The following is a 16,378-nucleotide window of genomic DNA, read 5'->3' as shown; positions in this document are numbered from 1 at the left end:
AATGAGCTCGAATGCCGCGCAGGGACAGCACCTTCACGCAGCAGCAGCTGGTGGGAGAGCAGCAGCTCACACACTCACCTCCATTGACATCCATAAATGCTCGCAATGAGTTGGTGAGGTCCACCATGGCAGTAGAGTTGGCTGGGAAAGAGGGTACGGTTAAAGCGCTTCCTATGGATAACGTGCCGGGGCTGACCTTGCCATCTGGGGACGGAGCAGGAAGACTATTACTTACGTCGCCTGAGGGAAACCCACCGGTCTAATCCCCCACTGCCGAGACAGGTCTGGATTTCGGACCCAAGGTGATGTTCCCTTCTTGATTCTCACCCCATAGGCTCTGGAACTCCTAGAGCTAAAAATGTGTGGTGAGCAAGGGCAGATGGAACGACAACGCACCCGGGCACGCAGGAGTCTCCAGAGCATGGAGAACCAGTGAAATCTACGGCTCTGGGAAATGTGGTAGGGTGGCTTTGTTCTCTGGGCCGTGACTACCTCCCTGCTGCCTCCAGTCATTCAACTAAGTGGTGCCTGCCCCTGAGTTTCCTGCCTCCTGAATTTCGACTCACAGGGTGCAAGATCTATCTAGGCTGGTATTTAGAGGTAAACAGAGATAGGAAAAGAGCCTGAGGGTAGGGGCCATCCTGGGACCAGGGGCCCCCATGCAGAGAAGTCACAGTCACCTGGTTACCGAGACTCCCAGCTGACTAGGAGGCCAGCTTCAGTTCAGACGGGAGAGACCACAGGGGGTTCCAGCAGCATCTGAAACCTGGTTCAGATGCTGGGGTCAGCAATCTCGAGGTCCAGAGTGCTGACTGGGGGACAGCTGAGAGAGCAGGTCCACACTAGGCCAAGTATGGGTGTAGGGGACCGCCTTTCTGCAAGTGGCCCAAGGGTGAGCTTCTGGGCCGGATCAACCTCTTTGGGCATGCCACTCTGCAGCTATCCTGAAAGGTGGTGTTGCTTTCTAACTCTGCGTTCCCTGGCATGGAAGCTCCTTCAAACCAGGGGGCTCTGAGAATCTGGATCAGGTGTGACCTGGTCTCTGGTGTGGATCATGAAACACGGAGGCCATCACCTAGAACCTCAGGCTGGCCACAGGGGTTCCAGAGATCATGCTGCCTTCCTCTAAGGTGATGGAACAAAACAAGCAGAAGACTAGGCCTGAAATGGGAAGGTGGAGTCAGGAGACCCAGCCGTGGTTCCGATCCTGCCACTGACTCGGTAGGTGACCTAGAGGAAATCACTTAAACTTTCAGAGCCTAAGCAACCCCACCAATAAAACGGGGGACAAGTTAACACATGCTTTCTCCTCTATCACATAAATGGGGAGAGGACAAATAAGACCAAGATCAAAGTCCTCTGAAATATGCACAGGAACGTAAGTGTTTTCTGAAGTTTAACTGCCAGAAATAGCATGAAACTACTCCAAATCACCCCCAGGTTGAGCACCACTCACCTGATGATGGCGCTGGTGAGCAGAATCGTTGGTTGGCTCCTGTGGCCAAGATACCATCTCCTGCTGCTTGGGGGGGAGTGAGCACCCGGGTGGCATTTGGGGGTGAGCCCAGTGGCCTTGAATCTGTCAATGGAGGTCCTATCTGTGATTGGACAGTCTTTCTTTGCAAAGTGCTGGTGTTCTCGATGCTGGCACAAGAGCTGGGAATGGAAGGGGGCAGGCTTGGGACAGGAACCAAACTCCTCTGGGGGCAAGAGCTGGGGCCAGTGGCATTCTCTGTCTTCACAATGATGCCGACGGTGTGGTTCTGAAGCCCCCCAGCCGCTGGTGGCGTGAGGGGCCGGGGCCAGCCTTGCCGGTGGGAGAGGCCTGGTAAGGGGGTGTTGGCGCCTGGAAGACGCCGGGGGTCCGTGGAATCGGTGGGGTTGCTGTAGAGGTGTGGGCCATTGGCTTTCACCTCTGTGCTCACTGGCCCGTTGGCAGTCCCGCAGGGGGCTTTCTTGGATTTTTCCGCACAGGAACTGCAGCTGATGTCCTCTAGGGCTGGGGGCTGGTGGGGTGGAGAGCAGCTCAGGGAGTTCTGGGAGCTAATCCCCGAGGGGCAGGATAAGGGGCAGTGGGAAGGTGTAGGTGCCTTGTCAGCTGTTTGCAGGGAGGTGGTGATTGAGCTGTCAGTCACAATAACAGGCTTAATATCAGCCTTCTCTGTCTGTTCAGAGTCCCAATGCGAAGGCATCTGCTTAGCAGATAAATGTTTCAATATGCTGCACTGGAGCGCAACAACACTACAGAGCCACTGCAATGGAAGGAGAGGAGAGGAGAGGAGGGTGAGAGGCCTGGGAGGCGCTGGTCCTTCCTGCCCCAGAGGCCAGGGCTACAGCACAGCTGATAAACACTGTTTCCAAGGTCCCACTGCAAATGCCCAGAAAAGGTGTGCTTGACTTCTGATAAGATTCCATTTCCATTCCCAAGCAAGACTTGTTGGTATACTCAGCAGCCAACACCCTGGTCGGCAGAGCTCCCCTTGTGAACCAATATCCAGCAAGTACCCTAAGCAACTGCTGTGTGTCCAGCCCTATCAGCTAACCTCTCTATGGGTCTACTGGTCTCTTTCTGCAAGACAGACTTGCTCATCTCACAGCACACTGGGGGACGGATGGAGAAAAACAGACTGCTTGACTGTATTTCTTTTACTTGCCTCAGAATATCAGCCAGAGGTTCTCTCTGGAATATTCAACCACTGGGGGCTGGAGAGTAGGGGTCGGTGGGATTGCAGAAGATGGGGATGGGAATGGCACTGAGGCTACTTCCAGTAACAGCTGTGGTGAGAAGGAAGGAAGATTGGCTTTGGAATCCCAGCCCTGCCTTCACTCACCTCTTGCTGCTCTGCCTGGGTGGCTAAGTGCTCAGAGTTCAAAAGGTGCGTCTGTGATTCCTCGGGGATCCCGTTGCAGATCAGCTCCCCATCCCGAATGGCCGCGGGTGCAATGAGAGGGGGTGGAAACTGGTACTGAGATTTTATAGCATCGGGAACCTGTTTAGTATAGAAGGAGGAGGAGACGGAGATAGTGCCGACACGTCCAGTTGATTCTGCCTCTTCTGTCTGCGGTGCTGATGCCCGCGGGACCATCGTGCACTCTGGGGTCCACTAAGACAAGGAGGCTCAGTGGGCTGCAACCGCTCTGTGCCTCAGACACACACGCATTAGCTAGAGAAGGCACAGAGCTGGAAACGACAGGCGTGCGCCCCGTCCCCCACCTTCTTCATTCAGGTCTACGGCCCACAGAAGCCAGAAACCATTGCTTTGGCCTAAAGAAGTGTAGGGCTGACACTGGACACAGCTTCAGAGTGGTACTCTCTAGGCTCTCACTGCTCAGCATCAAGTTTGGGAGAGTAAGCCGTATCTGAGAGGTAAAACGTCAAAGGAGGTCACATTTACAGTGGAAATGCTCAGCACGAAGTCTGGCCTGTGATAAGCACTCAGTCAATGTCAGTTTTCTTCGTCCACTCATTCATGACTCATGAAACAACTGAAGACCTCTTTGTTGTACAAAGACAGAAGACACGTTCTGAATCATGCCATGTAAGGATGAAAGAGCCACACAACAAGCCAAGAGTCATTCATACATTCAACCAACATTTATTGAGTACCTCCTGAGTCTGGACACTGTACCCAGTCCTAGAGATCCAGAGATGAAGAAAACTTAAGCTCTGCCCTCAAGGAGCTCACAGTCTCGTTGGGGGAGATAAACATTACAATACAGTGTAATGGGTCCTAGAATAGAGGCATGGCTAAGGAACTATTAAAAATATGGAGGAGACTGCTTGTTTCTGTCTGGGGGACAAGGACAGATTTTATAGGAAGGCAGTATTTGAGACTTGGAAGTTGAGAACTTCCAGGCAGACAAAGGGGAAATAAGGGTAGGGGAGCAGCATACAAGGCAAAGAGATGTGGAAGCACATGACGGACTTGGAAAACATTTGGAGAACAGATTTGGTGACCGAGTCCCTATGGAGGATAACAGAAGAACTGAAAACGGTTCCCAGAATTTTGCCTTGAAGGACCGGGTGGAGATTGCGGTCATTCACTGAAACAGGAAATACAAGAGGAAGAGCAGATTTGGAGGCAGAAGACTTTCGGTCTTGGGCAAGTTGAGACTGAAGTGTCTGTGGGATGGGCAGACAGATATGAATCCAGACATGAGGAGAAAATCAAGAGATATGGAATTGAGAGACAGCACCATTAACGGTGGTGGCTGGTGCCATGGGCTTGTCCAAAGTCAGACAGGAATGGGAGGGGGAGGAATGGAGTGGTAGGCAAGCCTAAGGTTGCCCCCCTTGGCGAAGAGTGAAGGGGTAGCAGGAAGAGGAATCCCTAACACAAAGTTCTTAGCCAATTTTGCTGCCCTGCTCTACATCAACAATGAGGATGGTTCAGGTCAGAGCTGGAACACTGTCCACCACCGTCCTGTGCTACCACAGTCCTCACTTCACTCTCAAATTGTCCAGTACGGAATGCTCAGCAGGCAGCTCTTTCTGCCCACGTGTCCTGTCCCCGTGCTATAACAAAAATACTTGTCTGCCCTGCAAGGAAAAAAAGGTGCTATTCAGGCAACTCGTGCCCTTGGATTTTCCTCAAGAATAGGGAAAGCTTGGGGCACCCAGGTGGCTCAGCTGGTTGAGCATCTGGCTCTTAATTTCACTCAGGTCATGATGTTATGGTTCAGGACATGAACCCGCGTCTGGTTCTGCACTGACAGTGCAAAGCCTGCCTGGGATTCTCTCCCCACCCCTTCACCCATCTCTGCCCCTCCCCTGCTTGTGCTCTGCTTCCTCTCTCTCTCAAAATAAATAAATAAACATGAAGGGGAGGGGGGAAGAATAGGGAAACCTTTGAAGGGGGAGAGGGCATTGTGAAATAGAATTTTCTCAAGGCTTTCTGGGACTGTTCACTTCAGCCGCCAGGCTCTCTTCCAAATCCACATGGTGAATTACACAGTTTAGTTTACTTTCAGATCTGTTTTACTGAGATATGAGGCATGCCACCTCTATAATACCCCCAACTGAAAACACCTTGATTTAATTTTAGAAACCGGTATTTATATTGAAGTATAAATATTTACACACTTAAGAGATTGTTATACAATTTCCAACAGTTAACATCTTGCTAGCTTGCTAGCGCTGACATCCACTGGAAGTGATGGGAGTGGGGTGAGTGATTTAAAGCATTGCTGCCACCAAGTGGCCATATTTGAGAATTGCTGGTCTCCACTGGCACACAGCACAGCCTGTGTGCAGGATTATTCCAAAAAGAGAAAAATCAAGCTTCTATGTGGGTCCACGGTGTTGGGCTCTCTAGGTTAAATGAATGAGGAAACTGAATGGCTTTTGAGAGACAGCCTCAACACCACCAAATGCTTTTCAATAAAGGAATTCTTTCTGTTGATCTCAGCAGATCTCAGCTAAAGTTGACACTTTAGCAACTGTCAAGTGCATACAAGAATGTCAGATATTATTACGGCAAGGCCACAACTTGGAATATTCGTTATATGTTACCAGCACCTTGGAAAAACAGATTTAACTCTCCTTTAGGCATTTTCCTCTTAAGTTTCTCAGCTGGGATAGCTCCTCCCTTCCACATGGGTCTCTGCTTCATCACCGTCACCTTCACCCTGCCAGACAGCTCTTGGAAAGGGGCCACCTCCCAGGAACAGATAGCATGAGTACCAGGCCAGGGGTGGCAATAGCAGAGCACATCCGTCTGGCGGAAGGGGCTAACGAGCATTCATCAGGAGAACTGAAGACTTGCAGAGTTTGGGGTTTGGCCTTGGTAATCCTGACCACCGCCCTCAAGTATTAAAATGTGTGGTCACATTCACCACTTGTTGAGACACCACAGACAAATCTCAGGGCTTCAGTCTCCCTGTCTATAAATTTGGGACCACAATCCTCTGTCTATCCCATGAAAGCAATCAGAGCCCACTCTCCTGCCTGCTCCAGGTTGGGACTCACCTTCAAGCTTCTTCTTTTGACTGACTGGAGCACTCGGCGGTTAGGAGGGTGCTTCTTGTGGATTCGGTTCAGGAAGTCCACTTTGACCACATGCTGCGAAATGGTGTCCTGGAAACGGTCAAACACCTGGCACCGATTGCTCAGCGTCATATTCTTCTGGTTCAGCTAGGGACAAAGCAGACACACTTTTACAATGACCCTCAAAAGGCATCCCCTCCCAACTAACTATCCTCTAGGTCTGAAAAATAGAAGCCCTTGGCCAAATAGGTTCCTTCTGTCAGGGGCTGATACGTCAACACCCCTGTCAGAGGGCTAGGGAACACTGGTAAGACTTTCTCCCTCAGTCCTGCCTGGTCCAGAGAGGGAAAACTGGTATGTTCCTATTCCCTAGAGAGGCTTGAGGGGGACAGGAAATAGGAAATTAGTCACAAGTACCCTTCAAATCCAGCCTGACAGCTCAGACCACCTTTTGCCAGTGGACCCTAACAGAGCACAGGTTTCAGAGGACAGGCGGGGCCTTGGCCCTCGAGACCCAGACTTCCTTTCTAGCAAGGCACTCATTCCCACGGGAAGCAGGACGGTTTCCTATATAGGAGCTTGGCTAACAGCAAGGATCAGCACCAGAATCCTGTGTGTTCTGCTCTATTCCTCTTCCAACATACCAGGGAACATTAGTGAGCCCATCTGGATATCACAGTCCTGCTCTAGAGGAGGAGGAAACCCTGGGCTGCTCTAAGAGGCCGAAGGGAGGGAAGAAAGAATTTTGCGCAGCAGCATACAAAAGGCATATAAAAACTATGCCACTTTCCCTCTAAACTTTAATGCAAAAAAGATCTGCTCAGAAGCTTCATGATTAGTAAGGTAGGAAAAACCCCTAAGTGGCTAAGTAAATAAATTATCTAATTAATAATTTTTCATCTGTTGGAAAGTTGCTCTTTAAGATTCATATTTGGGCGTATAGCTGATGGTAGTTTTTTTCTGGTTTGGCAGGAGGCAAAATGAAACACTCGTAACTGAGCTTGGAGAGAAGCTTCCTCCTACATAAACCTTTCTGAGCAGCGTTAGCCAAATGAAGAGGCCAAAGCAAACGTTTTTGCCCCATGTGTGCAAGTCTATAACCAAGGCTCCTCAGTGCAATGTGAGGAGCACTCTGTCACGCTGAGGGTCAAAAGACATTCAGTGGTCATTACCATCTTATACACAACGTCTTAAGCAATAATCTTTTTAATCTGGAAAGGCTGAACTTATAAGGGAGCTGCTCTTCTGAAGCCCTCACCCATTCAACCTTGTAAACGGCTGTTCTTAGTGCCTAGAAGGAAAGGGCCTGGGCCTAAGCCTCTTTTGGAGATAGCAAACTACAGTTCTGTTTTAGCCCCAGGAAGCGTCTGGAAAATGTACCCAAGACTCCTGGGAGATAAGATAAAAGGACCCTTACACCAGTCATTCATTCAACAACTTACTAACTATCATGCACCATGGTAAGGTGGGGGTCAAAAACTAAAGAGAAGGGGAAGATCCTCATGGGATGCCTAGGACACGTTAGTGTTCAATAAATGGCTGAATGTTTGGAACACTGTTATCCATGTCAATTCTTCAATTCTCCCAAGTTACTGGGATTTGACTGTCTGTCATTCTTGAGATATGAGAATAAACATTTTAGAATTTCTAGTTTGCTCCCTCTAAAAATAAGAGACAGGAAAATACAGAGGCAGCTACCACGAGAACATTTATTCCCATGAGTTGGATCGAATATACGCACCCCCCCCTCCTTCATGGCTATAACATCAACTGCTCAATTCACCATGGAATAAATTTATGTATAAACAATCAAGTCTGCCTGTACAGCTAAAACAAGGCATTGTGGGAAAATGCAAAACGCACAGCTGAGGCATGTCAAAGTGATTGGAACTGAGTAGGATGGTCTGCAGAAATCCGTATTTGAGAGATTACATAGCGAACTCTGGTACAAAGCTGACCTTACTGTGCTTTCTACTGAATCAGGCCATGCCCTGGCTGTGCCCAGAGAGAACAGAAGGGACAATGCTGTGCTTACCACCACATGTTCGATGTGATTCGGACACATCCATCTGCCCAGGGGCATGGCAGTGAGCGGTGGCTCGAGGCAGTCCATGTGGAACAGGAGGGGGCAATAGTCACACTGGATGAGAGGGGCCACACGGCAGCTCCTGCAAAAAAGAGATGTAGGCCATTTCTGTGGCAAGATGGGAGAATTCAAACCAACTGTGCACTATGGAATAGCCTCTCCTTAATCCTCACAACGTTCTCCCAGGGCCTCCTCCCCCAGTGATCAGTTACACTCAGTTAGGAAGATGGATGAAGTTGGGGGCTACTACCAGGCTCTCCATTATTCTCTAAGAGGAATGTGTCTTGTGGGGAAGTGAATGTTTATTTGGAGTATAGCTAAAGTGGCTGTCAGAGCAGGAATGATCAATGCTCAGTGCCCACAGGGGGAAGACAGCCAACTCCGCTCTGATTTTTCTACTCCTTAAAAGAAAGTAACTACTTTATTTAAACAAACAAACAAACAAAAAAAAACCCAACAACAAAAAATCCCTCTAGCCCTGTTTCTAGAGTCTTACACTACAGCAAGAAAGGATTTCTCTTCTGCGTGAAGCACCCAGCAAAAATGACACAGGAAGAGTTGTGTTGGGAAAGAATTCTGTGATGTATTCATGTATATGCACAGTTCAAGGGAGGGGCTTCAGCAAGTAACTATGATATTCCCTGGGTCCCTGAGATGCACTGGAGCCTCAGTCTGGGCCTGGCTCAGAGTTCTTTCTGCTGCCCTACTATCTAGTTCCCTATAGCTTTTGTTGTGGAACCTTTCTTTCTTTCTTTCCTTTTTTTGGGAACATTTCTTTTTGATGGCTATTTTCTCCTGCTATCCTGCCCTTCTAAGATACCCAGGCCAGTAAGTCCAGCGTCAGTAATTGAAGCAGCTGGTTCCCGTCACTGAGGATATCCTTTTTGAAGGAAACCAGTGTCTCAGGGAAGCTACAACTGGGGCAGCCTGGAGGCTTTTGGAAGTCATCCAGTCTGATGCATGTTAGCTACCATGGATACTTGTACTGCTTTTAAACTCATCTTTGGTGATTTAAAAAGTTATTTGCCCTTTCCAGGGACCTGTGTCTCTGCTGGCCACGGTTCCTCTTGCTAGCTAGTCAAAATATCTCACGCTTCTGTTTAAGTCCAACCCCTCCTATTCGAGCCTCTATAAACATAGTCTACAGTACTTAAGGGAATTTGCTGTGAAGACAGTCAAGGCTCTGGTCAATTAGTCACTCAGTCTCTGTACTCATACCATCAGAATATGGGTTATCCCCATTTAACAGACAGAGTTTGGGAGAGATGATGGAAGAGAGAAAAAACCTCATTTGCTGAATATGGGGAAGAGTCCTTAGTATGGACGAAAAATACCTGTTACATGTGAAGCATACTTTGACTGGTAAGGGAACAAGACCATTGTGATCTAACTCATGCTGTGTCTTCTTAACATTTTTTCCCGTGGTTTCCTCCTTTCTTCTCCTCTTGCTAGAACCTAGAAGAGAAATTGATGGTGCTGAACTCTCTTGGATGCAGAGTTCCTAGTCTGGGATATGGAAACAACAATAAGTGAAAGGAACAGATCTCCGTAAGAGCATGTGCCACAGCCTAGACACGGGTCTCTTTCTGAGACCCCCTCGGCTGGTTTCAAATGAGAAAAAAGAATAGGAAGGGAGGAAAAGGAACACTGAGACATAAATCAGAACTATGGTCTGAAGTCACCTGTTCTGTGGCAGAAACACATCTATGTTTTGCAAACATGAAGTGGTCAGAAGCTTAGGTTGTTAGATACTGCAACCTAAGAAATACACATGCCCGAGTCAAATGGTCAACAAAGACTGTTCTGTGGAGGTGGCTGAAGAAAAGACTATAATTTTACTGCATTTTTATAGAAATCAGAAAAGTTTTGATTCTATATACCTCCTGCTGACTGAACAGCATTCTTAAGCCTGCCAATTTCACTTTCTCTGGGAAAAAGAAAATAACATCCAGAAGCTTTGTGGCATCAAGTAGAAGACATGATTAAAGGGGAAAAAAAGGGCAATTTGGTAACATTTTATCAAACTATAAATGCATAGTTGTAACCCAGCAATTCGAACAGTAGGAATTTACCCTACAGATACACAATGTTATATTTACAGAATTATTTGAAGAAGCATCTATAATAACAAAAGATCAGGAACAACCTGAATGTCCATTAATAGGAGATCAGTGAAATAAATTATGTCATGTCTATATGATAGACTATTATGCAACCATTAATAAAAACTGAGGAATGTCTACATTAATATGGAAAGATCTCTAGAGCATACTGTGAGGTGAAAAAAGATGCAGACCAGTATACCAAATAAGCTATTTAAAGGGAAAATACTGAGCATATTATATTTCTTTGCTTATATACGCACAAAGAAATTCCAGAAGGAGATACACAAGAACCAAACAGTGGTTATCTGAGAGGGATATGAAGGTAGAGATCAGGCAAATGGCAGGCAGGGGTGGAAGGGCAATTTTTCATTTTAAGCCTTTTTATATTTTTCGGCTTTTGAACCATGTGAATATATTACCTATATATTTTTAAAAAGGGGATACCTTGAAGGGCAGAAAATAGAAAACTGAATAAGCACGGTCAAGGCTAAAACCTTCAAAGATGTCCAGGAAGAACAAAGAACAGGAACATGAGAGTGGCTACTCGCCCGGTGATCCCACAGGCAGCACTGCCCTCTGGCTGGACAGTAGTCTTTTGGGGCAGCTGGGGTGGGGGGCGGGGACGTGACACTTTGGCTAACCTGGTAGTGCAGTGGTACAAGTCAGTTCATTGGGCAACTGAAATTGGGTGGGGTTCCGCTCCATGGCGGCAGCGATCAGCAGCTCAAAGGGCCGCCTTAGCTGGGGCTGCACATAGTCCGGCTCAGCTGCCACTGGCTCCTCGTCCACGTCAATGATGTCCTCGTCGACGTCATTCTGCTCAGAGGTGGGGGTCTCTGTGCTGGCGTTGGATGTGGGCGTGCCAGGCCGGCTGGCTCTCCTCTCCAGGATCCGGGCGTGGGCAATGGCCTTGAGTTCAGTTTTGCTGGCTGATCTGTCCAACAAGTCGGTATCACTGCTGGGAGATGTAGTCCGTTTGCCGGATTTGTCCACCAGTCCATTGACGTGGCCCAGCTCCTTTTTCTGCTCTCGTTTCTGTGCAAATGAACAGGTAGGCCCATCACATAAAGTACCACAAAACAGAAAGAGATGGATACTACAAAGACCACTAGCCAAAATTATGAAATTCTCCAACATGTTACAGACTCATCCACCTGGGGACTTGGAACACGGGTCTGTCCAAGTTGACAAAACTATAGCTGAACTAAACTAAAGCTGGCGAAACTGCAGCAGAGAATCACCAGACAGCAGGGAAAGTTAGAAACAATTACGCACATTTATCACACATCATTTACTTGAAGTCATCATTTGATGCACACCATCTCTATACAAAGTACAGGGGTAAAGGGATTAAAAGTTACCACAGCGAGAATAAATTTAGTGAGGCTAAGTGAGAACGGTGAGAAAAATATAGCAGGACTCAACATCACTGTAGTTTGCCATGGAGCATCCTGACCTCCTGAATGGGTTTAAGAATTTTGCTCAAAATAAAGTCTGCAAAAGCAAAGGTAAGATAGGCAAACAGAGGTCCCTGTCCAGGGAGGTTGGGTGCTGACAGGGAAAGTAACTACACTGCAAGGTGGTGGGGTTGTGTGTGGAAGGTAGCCACCCAGCGACCACAGTGTCTGAGAATGGTGGCTTTCAGTATTTCAAGTTTTACTAGGACTCTGGAAAGGACACTTCTTCAAATGGGAATGTGGGGAAATGGAAAAAGACTATATTTATTCAGTAGGACTGGACGACTGGTATTACATTTTCCTCTAGGACTCCAAAGAGCAGTCCAATGAAGGTTTAACACTGGTCTCTAATCAGGAGACCCGGGATCTGTCCCAGTTCTGCCACTGATTGCTTATGACCCTGGATGACTCAGGTTGGTGGGCAGGAGTTTCCCTGTCTGTAAAGTAAGACTAGTAAAACCTTTCTTCTCCTCCTTTCAAAGATATGGTGGAGACAGAGGGTGACATATGTGAAAGGGATGGCTGAGTCGGGGGAAGATCTAGCCTCCACTAGGAACAGGACCTGAACATCAAAGGTTAATGAGGCCCAAAGGATGAATCATTTCAGTCCACTTCAGCGTAACTACAGGAGGCCAAAGAGGGATAGAGGTAGTGGTGGTGGAAAAGGCAGATTTGGCACTGGTAGGCAAAAAAGCCCATTTGAGAGCATGTCACTGTGGCATTTCGGGGAAAGCACACTATGTTAGAAAAAGGCTACTGTAATCCCTGTCAAGCAGCTCTGTTTCTAGAAAACTGATGAAGAGGCAATAGAAATTTGGAGTAAGACAATTTGGCTCTGTTAATTCTTTTGAGTCCTCATTCTACATTTGTAAGCCTCAGTTTCTTCCTTTCTAAAATGGAGGTACTATCACTGGCACCCCAAACGACTGCATGGATCAAATGAGAGAACACATGTAAAATACCCAGCATTTGACGGGCACTAAAATAATGTTAGTTCTTCTTCTCCACCCTCTTTTCCTGGTTTTACTTTTTCTTTCACGTCCAGTTTCTGGAGTGGCAGGTTTCTGAAAGGCCTCCTGGCTGGTAGGTGCTTCTAACTGGCTCTGCTCTAACCTAACTGGGGATGCACAGGGAGAGATGCGGACAGGTGGTTAGGCTGGAGGACAGCCTGGTTTGTGGACTTCAGGGGCAATCAAACCATAGCTGGGGCTAACTGGCTGACTTGGCCTTGCCTTGCCTTTTAATAAGAACCCGTGCGCAGATGTTGAAAAATAAAAGTCTGTTTACCTTCTTAAAGGCTGAAAACTGTTACACACATAAACCACAATCTCTGAATCATCTCATCCTGTTTCTGCAACCAAGGAAATCATCATTCATTGTGACATCATGTTCAGGGGCCAGGAAAACAGAAGTGATGTCACAACAAAGGCAAGTTGCTTGGTGTGCAATTAGTGTGGGGGGAGGGAAGGGGATGGTTTACAGTTCATAGACAGATTCTAATTCACAGCCTCTAATTTGAGGATTGGGTCTCTCATATTCTGACTGGAAAAACAGCTACTTCCTTTTTTGATAAAGAGGAATTTAGCTTTTGCACGCCACAAAAGTTCTCAAAGTAGAAAATCATGTTCTCAAAGCCAGTACTGAACTATCAAAGCCAAGGGAAGGGGAGCTAAAGAGAGATTAGGCAACCTGGGGTACAAAAGGCTTCCGAGTACTCTCCCACACACCCAGCCAAGCCTTATTTGCCTTGGGGTGAGGGGCATCCTTCTTCCATCAAGCTGGAGAAGCAGCCTTGCTTTTCTTCAGCTATTTTCAGTCAGGGATAGAACTGCCACATTCAGGCCATTTTTCAGGAGGTCTACAACTCCTCAGTCTACTCCTGTCACTAGTGAATGAACATGGCTCAATAAATTAACACACCTCTTCTGCCCATTTCAGCAGCCCATGTTTGGATTTTAGGCCCTACTGGATTCCAAACAGTCACCATGGGGAGAGTGAGGGTGATTCCAGGGCTGGAAAAGACAAGAAGAAGGGACGAAAATGCCTTCAGGGCCAGGCCGTCTTAGCGCTAGAATATCAGTGCTCTAGATCTGGCATTCTGAGCAAAGCCTTCAGAAAGCGCCATTATTACCTTTCGGCGAACAGTGCACCGGTGACACATCCACTCCCCAGGAGGCAACATCTCTTCACTCAGTGGAGGATTACTGTGGGGAAAAGACAAGGGCAAGACTAAGTACTAACCTTTGATGCAGCAGGAAAAAGCCTAGGTAGGTCTGGCACAGAGCTACCTGTCCCTCGACTCCTATTCTGGCCCGTCCTGTAGCACTGCCAGGGCTCTTTCTCTCATCTTTCAAGATGCTAACGTGGCATCGTTTACAATAACCTAAAGAGTGAGGACCTACTCCCACATCTTAGGAAGAGAAGCCAAATCCAGAGCTCTCAACATTGGGCTTTACAGAGAAAGACAGAAGTAGTCTGGAGCCTTGAGAATCATCCCCCAACTATATCATGCTAACAGAATCATTGATAGGTTCTCTACAGTCTTCAAAGTTTGTCGGTATAAGTCTAAGCTCTTTCATCTGCAATTCAAAGCCCTGTGTAGCACAGTCCCATTCTACCTTCCCAGGACCCTTTCAGGTACGCTTTCGCCAGGTCAAATTGAAGACTTGATATTTCTTTCTCTAGAGCCCTTTCCCACTAGAACGCTATGCCTCTTAAACCCTATTAATCCTGTAAGGCTTAATAAAAGATGGCTGCAAATTGTTTGCTATTCCTACCATCTAAAGGTAGGCCATTTCCTTCCTCTTGAATTAGGCTTGCCTTGTGACTTGTATTGACTAGTAGAACGCAGCAGAGGTGACCTATGTTGTAACTTCCGAGGCTGGCTCTTAAGAGACCTGCAGATTCCATTTTTTCATGTTTGGAATGTTCCATCTCAGGGCCCTGCTCTCACGCCAAGAGGCCACACTCAGGAGAGTTAAGGCGCTCCAATTAACAGCTTCCTCTGAATTCCAAGCCAAAAGCCAGCATGAATTACTGCTATGTGACTAAGCTGTCTTAGATCATGCCAGCTTAGTAGAGCTTCTAAAGTACTGTGGTCCCAGACAACACAATGCTGAACAGAAAAACCACCCAGCTGAGCTAAGTCACCACATGGACTTGTGAGAGAGAATAACCAGTGTCTGTTTTAAGCCACTGAGTTTTGGGTAGTTTGTTACACAGCAACATGTAACTGAGTACAGCTCCTCCATGTGCTCTGCCTGGATTACTGGGACCTCCTGGATATGTGGATTGTATGATTTAGTTCTCTTTTGCGACTTCTCATGTTTTCCCTTGTGTGGCAGTTCTCGCTCTTTTTTTTTAATGTTTATTTTTGAGAGAGAGAGAAAGAGACAGAGAGAACATGAGCAGGGGAGGGGCAGAGAAAGAGGGAGACAGAGAATCTGAAGCAGGTTCCAGCCTCTGAGCTCTCTCTCAGCACAGAGCCCAACGCGGGGCTCAAACCCATGAACCGTGAGATCATGACCTGAGCTGAAGTCGGATGCTTAACCAACGGAGTCACCCAGGCACCTCCTCTTTTTTCTTTCTTAAGTTTTATTTAAGTAATCTCTACACCCAAAGTGTGGCTTGAACTCACAACCCCAAGATCAAGAGTTGCACACTCTTCTGACCCAGCCAGGCGCCCCGTTCTTTCTTTTCCCTTTTCTTTTCTTTTCTTTCTCTATCCATCCATCCATCCATCCATCCATCCATATATCCAATTTTTTTCTTTAGTGTTTGTTTATTTTTGGGAGAGAGAGAGAGAGCAGGAAAGGGGCAGACAGAGAGGGAGACACAGAATCTGAAGCAGGCTCCAGGCTCCGAGCTATCAGCACAGAGCCTGACGCGGGGCTCGAACTCAGGGACCATGAGATCAGGACCTGAGCCGAAGTCAGATGCTTAACCAACTGAGCCACCCAGGCACCCCCATCCAATTTTTAAAAAGTTAAGCTCTATGCCCAATGCGAGGCTTGAACTCACATCCCTGAGATCAAGAGTCACATGCTATACTGACTGAGCCAGCCATGTGCCCCTCTTATTTTTTTCATTAGAGGGACCAAGACAAGGACTAAATCTCTTCCCACCTTGTAGCTTTATAATACAGAGGTTGTGCATACAGTAGTCACTCAGTCAATACTGAATCAAAATTAGAGCTGTATAGGGCTGGCCTTACTGAACCTCCAGATCATTGATTTCCACTGAAGTTACACCAAGAACCATATGTATGAGACTTTATTAAATTCTTGAGAGAGTCACATTTCTAAGTCTGTACAGTAGCAGTTCTCAAAGTGTGGTTCCCAGATCAGAAGCAAGCATCAGTGTCATCAGGGAACTTATTAGCAAAGAAACACAAATTCTGAGACCTCACTTCAGGCCTACAGAATCAGAAATTCTGTTATGGAGAATGAGGATACATTTATGCTAAAGAAATTCTTATATCTGGTTCCTAGCAGTCAGAAGGGAGTTTTTCATCAAAAAAAAAAAAAAAAAAAAAAAAAAAAAAAAAAAAAAAAGAAAGAAATACTAAAAAAATAATTGAGGGCTGAATATATAAGGACTCTTCTTGAAGTCCCAAGGCTTAATATTATGCTGCTCTACTGTTTCTATCTACAAGAGCACTTGGCTTGGCAAATTTTCCTAGCTTCTGCTTTGCCACGCTTCCCTGGAGACCTGAATATACATGTCAGGATATCCACTAAGTCCT

At 47.0% G+C, this 16,378-nt stretch overlaps 1 protein-coding gene across 10 annotated transcripts in view; it reads right to left on the bottom strand.

The window, feature by feature from the left end:
- PHF12 (PHD finger protein 12) overlaps positions 1–16,378 on the bottom strand; it is a 41,054-nt gene that overhangs the window by 5,004 nt on the left and 19,672 nt on the right. For 8 of the 10 annotated variants that reach the window (XM_042916691.1, XM_042916693.1, XM_042916690.1 and 5 more), the window contains 8 exons: positions 13,766–13,838; positions 10,819–11,212; positions 9,407–9,527; positions 8,022–8,154; positions 5,969–6,133; positions 2,832–2,990; positions 1,457–2,252; positions 79–204 (listed from right to left, as the gene is read on the bottom strand). In XM_042916691.1, the coding sequence (XP_042772625.1) occupies positions 79–204; positions 1,457–2,252; positions 2,832–2,990; positions 5,969–6,133; positions 8,022–8,154; positions 9,407–9,527; positions 10,819–11,212; positions 13,766–13,838 (1,967 nt within the window). The other 2 variants (XM_042916695.1, XM_042916697.1) reach the window with 2 other exon arrangements.

This window comes from Panthera leo, chromosome E1 (genome assembly GCF_018350215.1).
Source record: "Panthera leo isolate Ple1 chromosome E1, P.leo_Ple1_pat1.1, whole genome shotgun sequence".
Taxonomy (NCBI): Eukaryota; Metazoa; Chordata; class Mammalia; order Carnivora; family Felidae; genus Panthera; species Panthera leo.
This window is presented reverse-complemented; position numbering and strand designations above follow the sequence as displayed.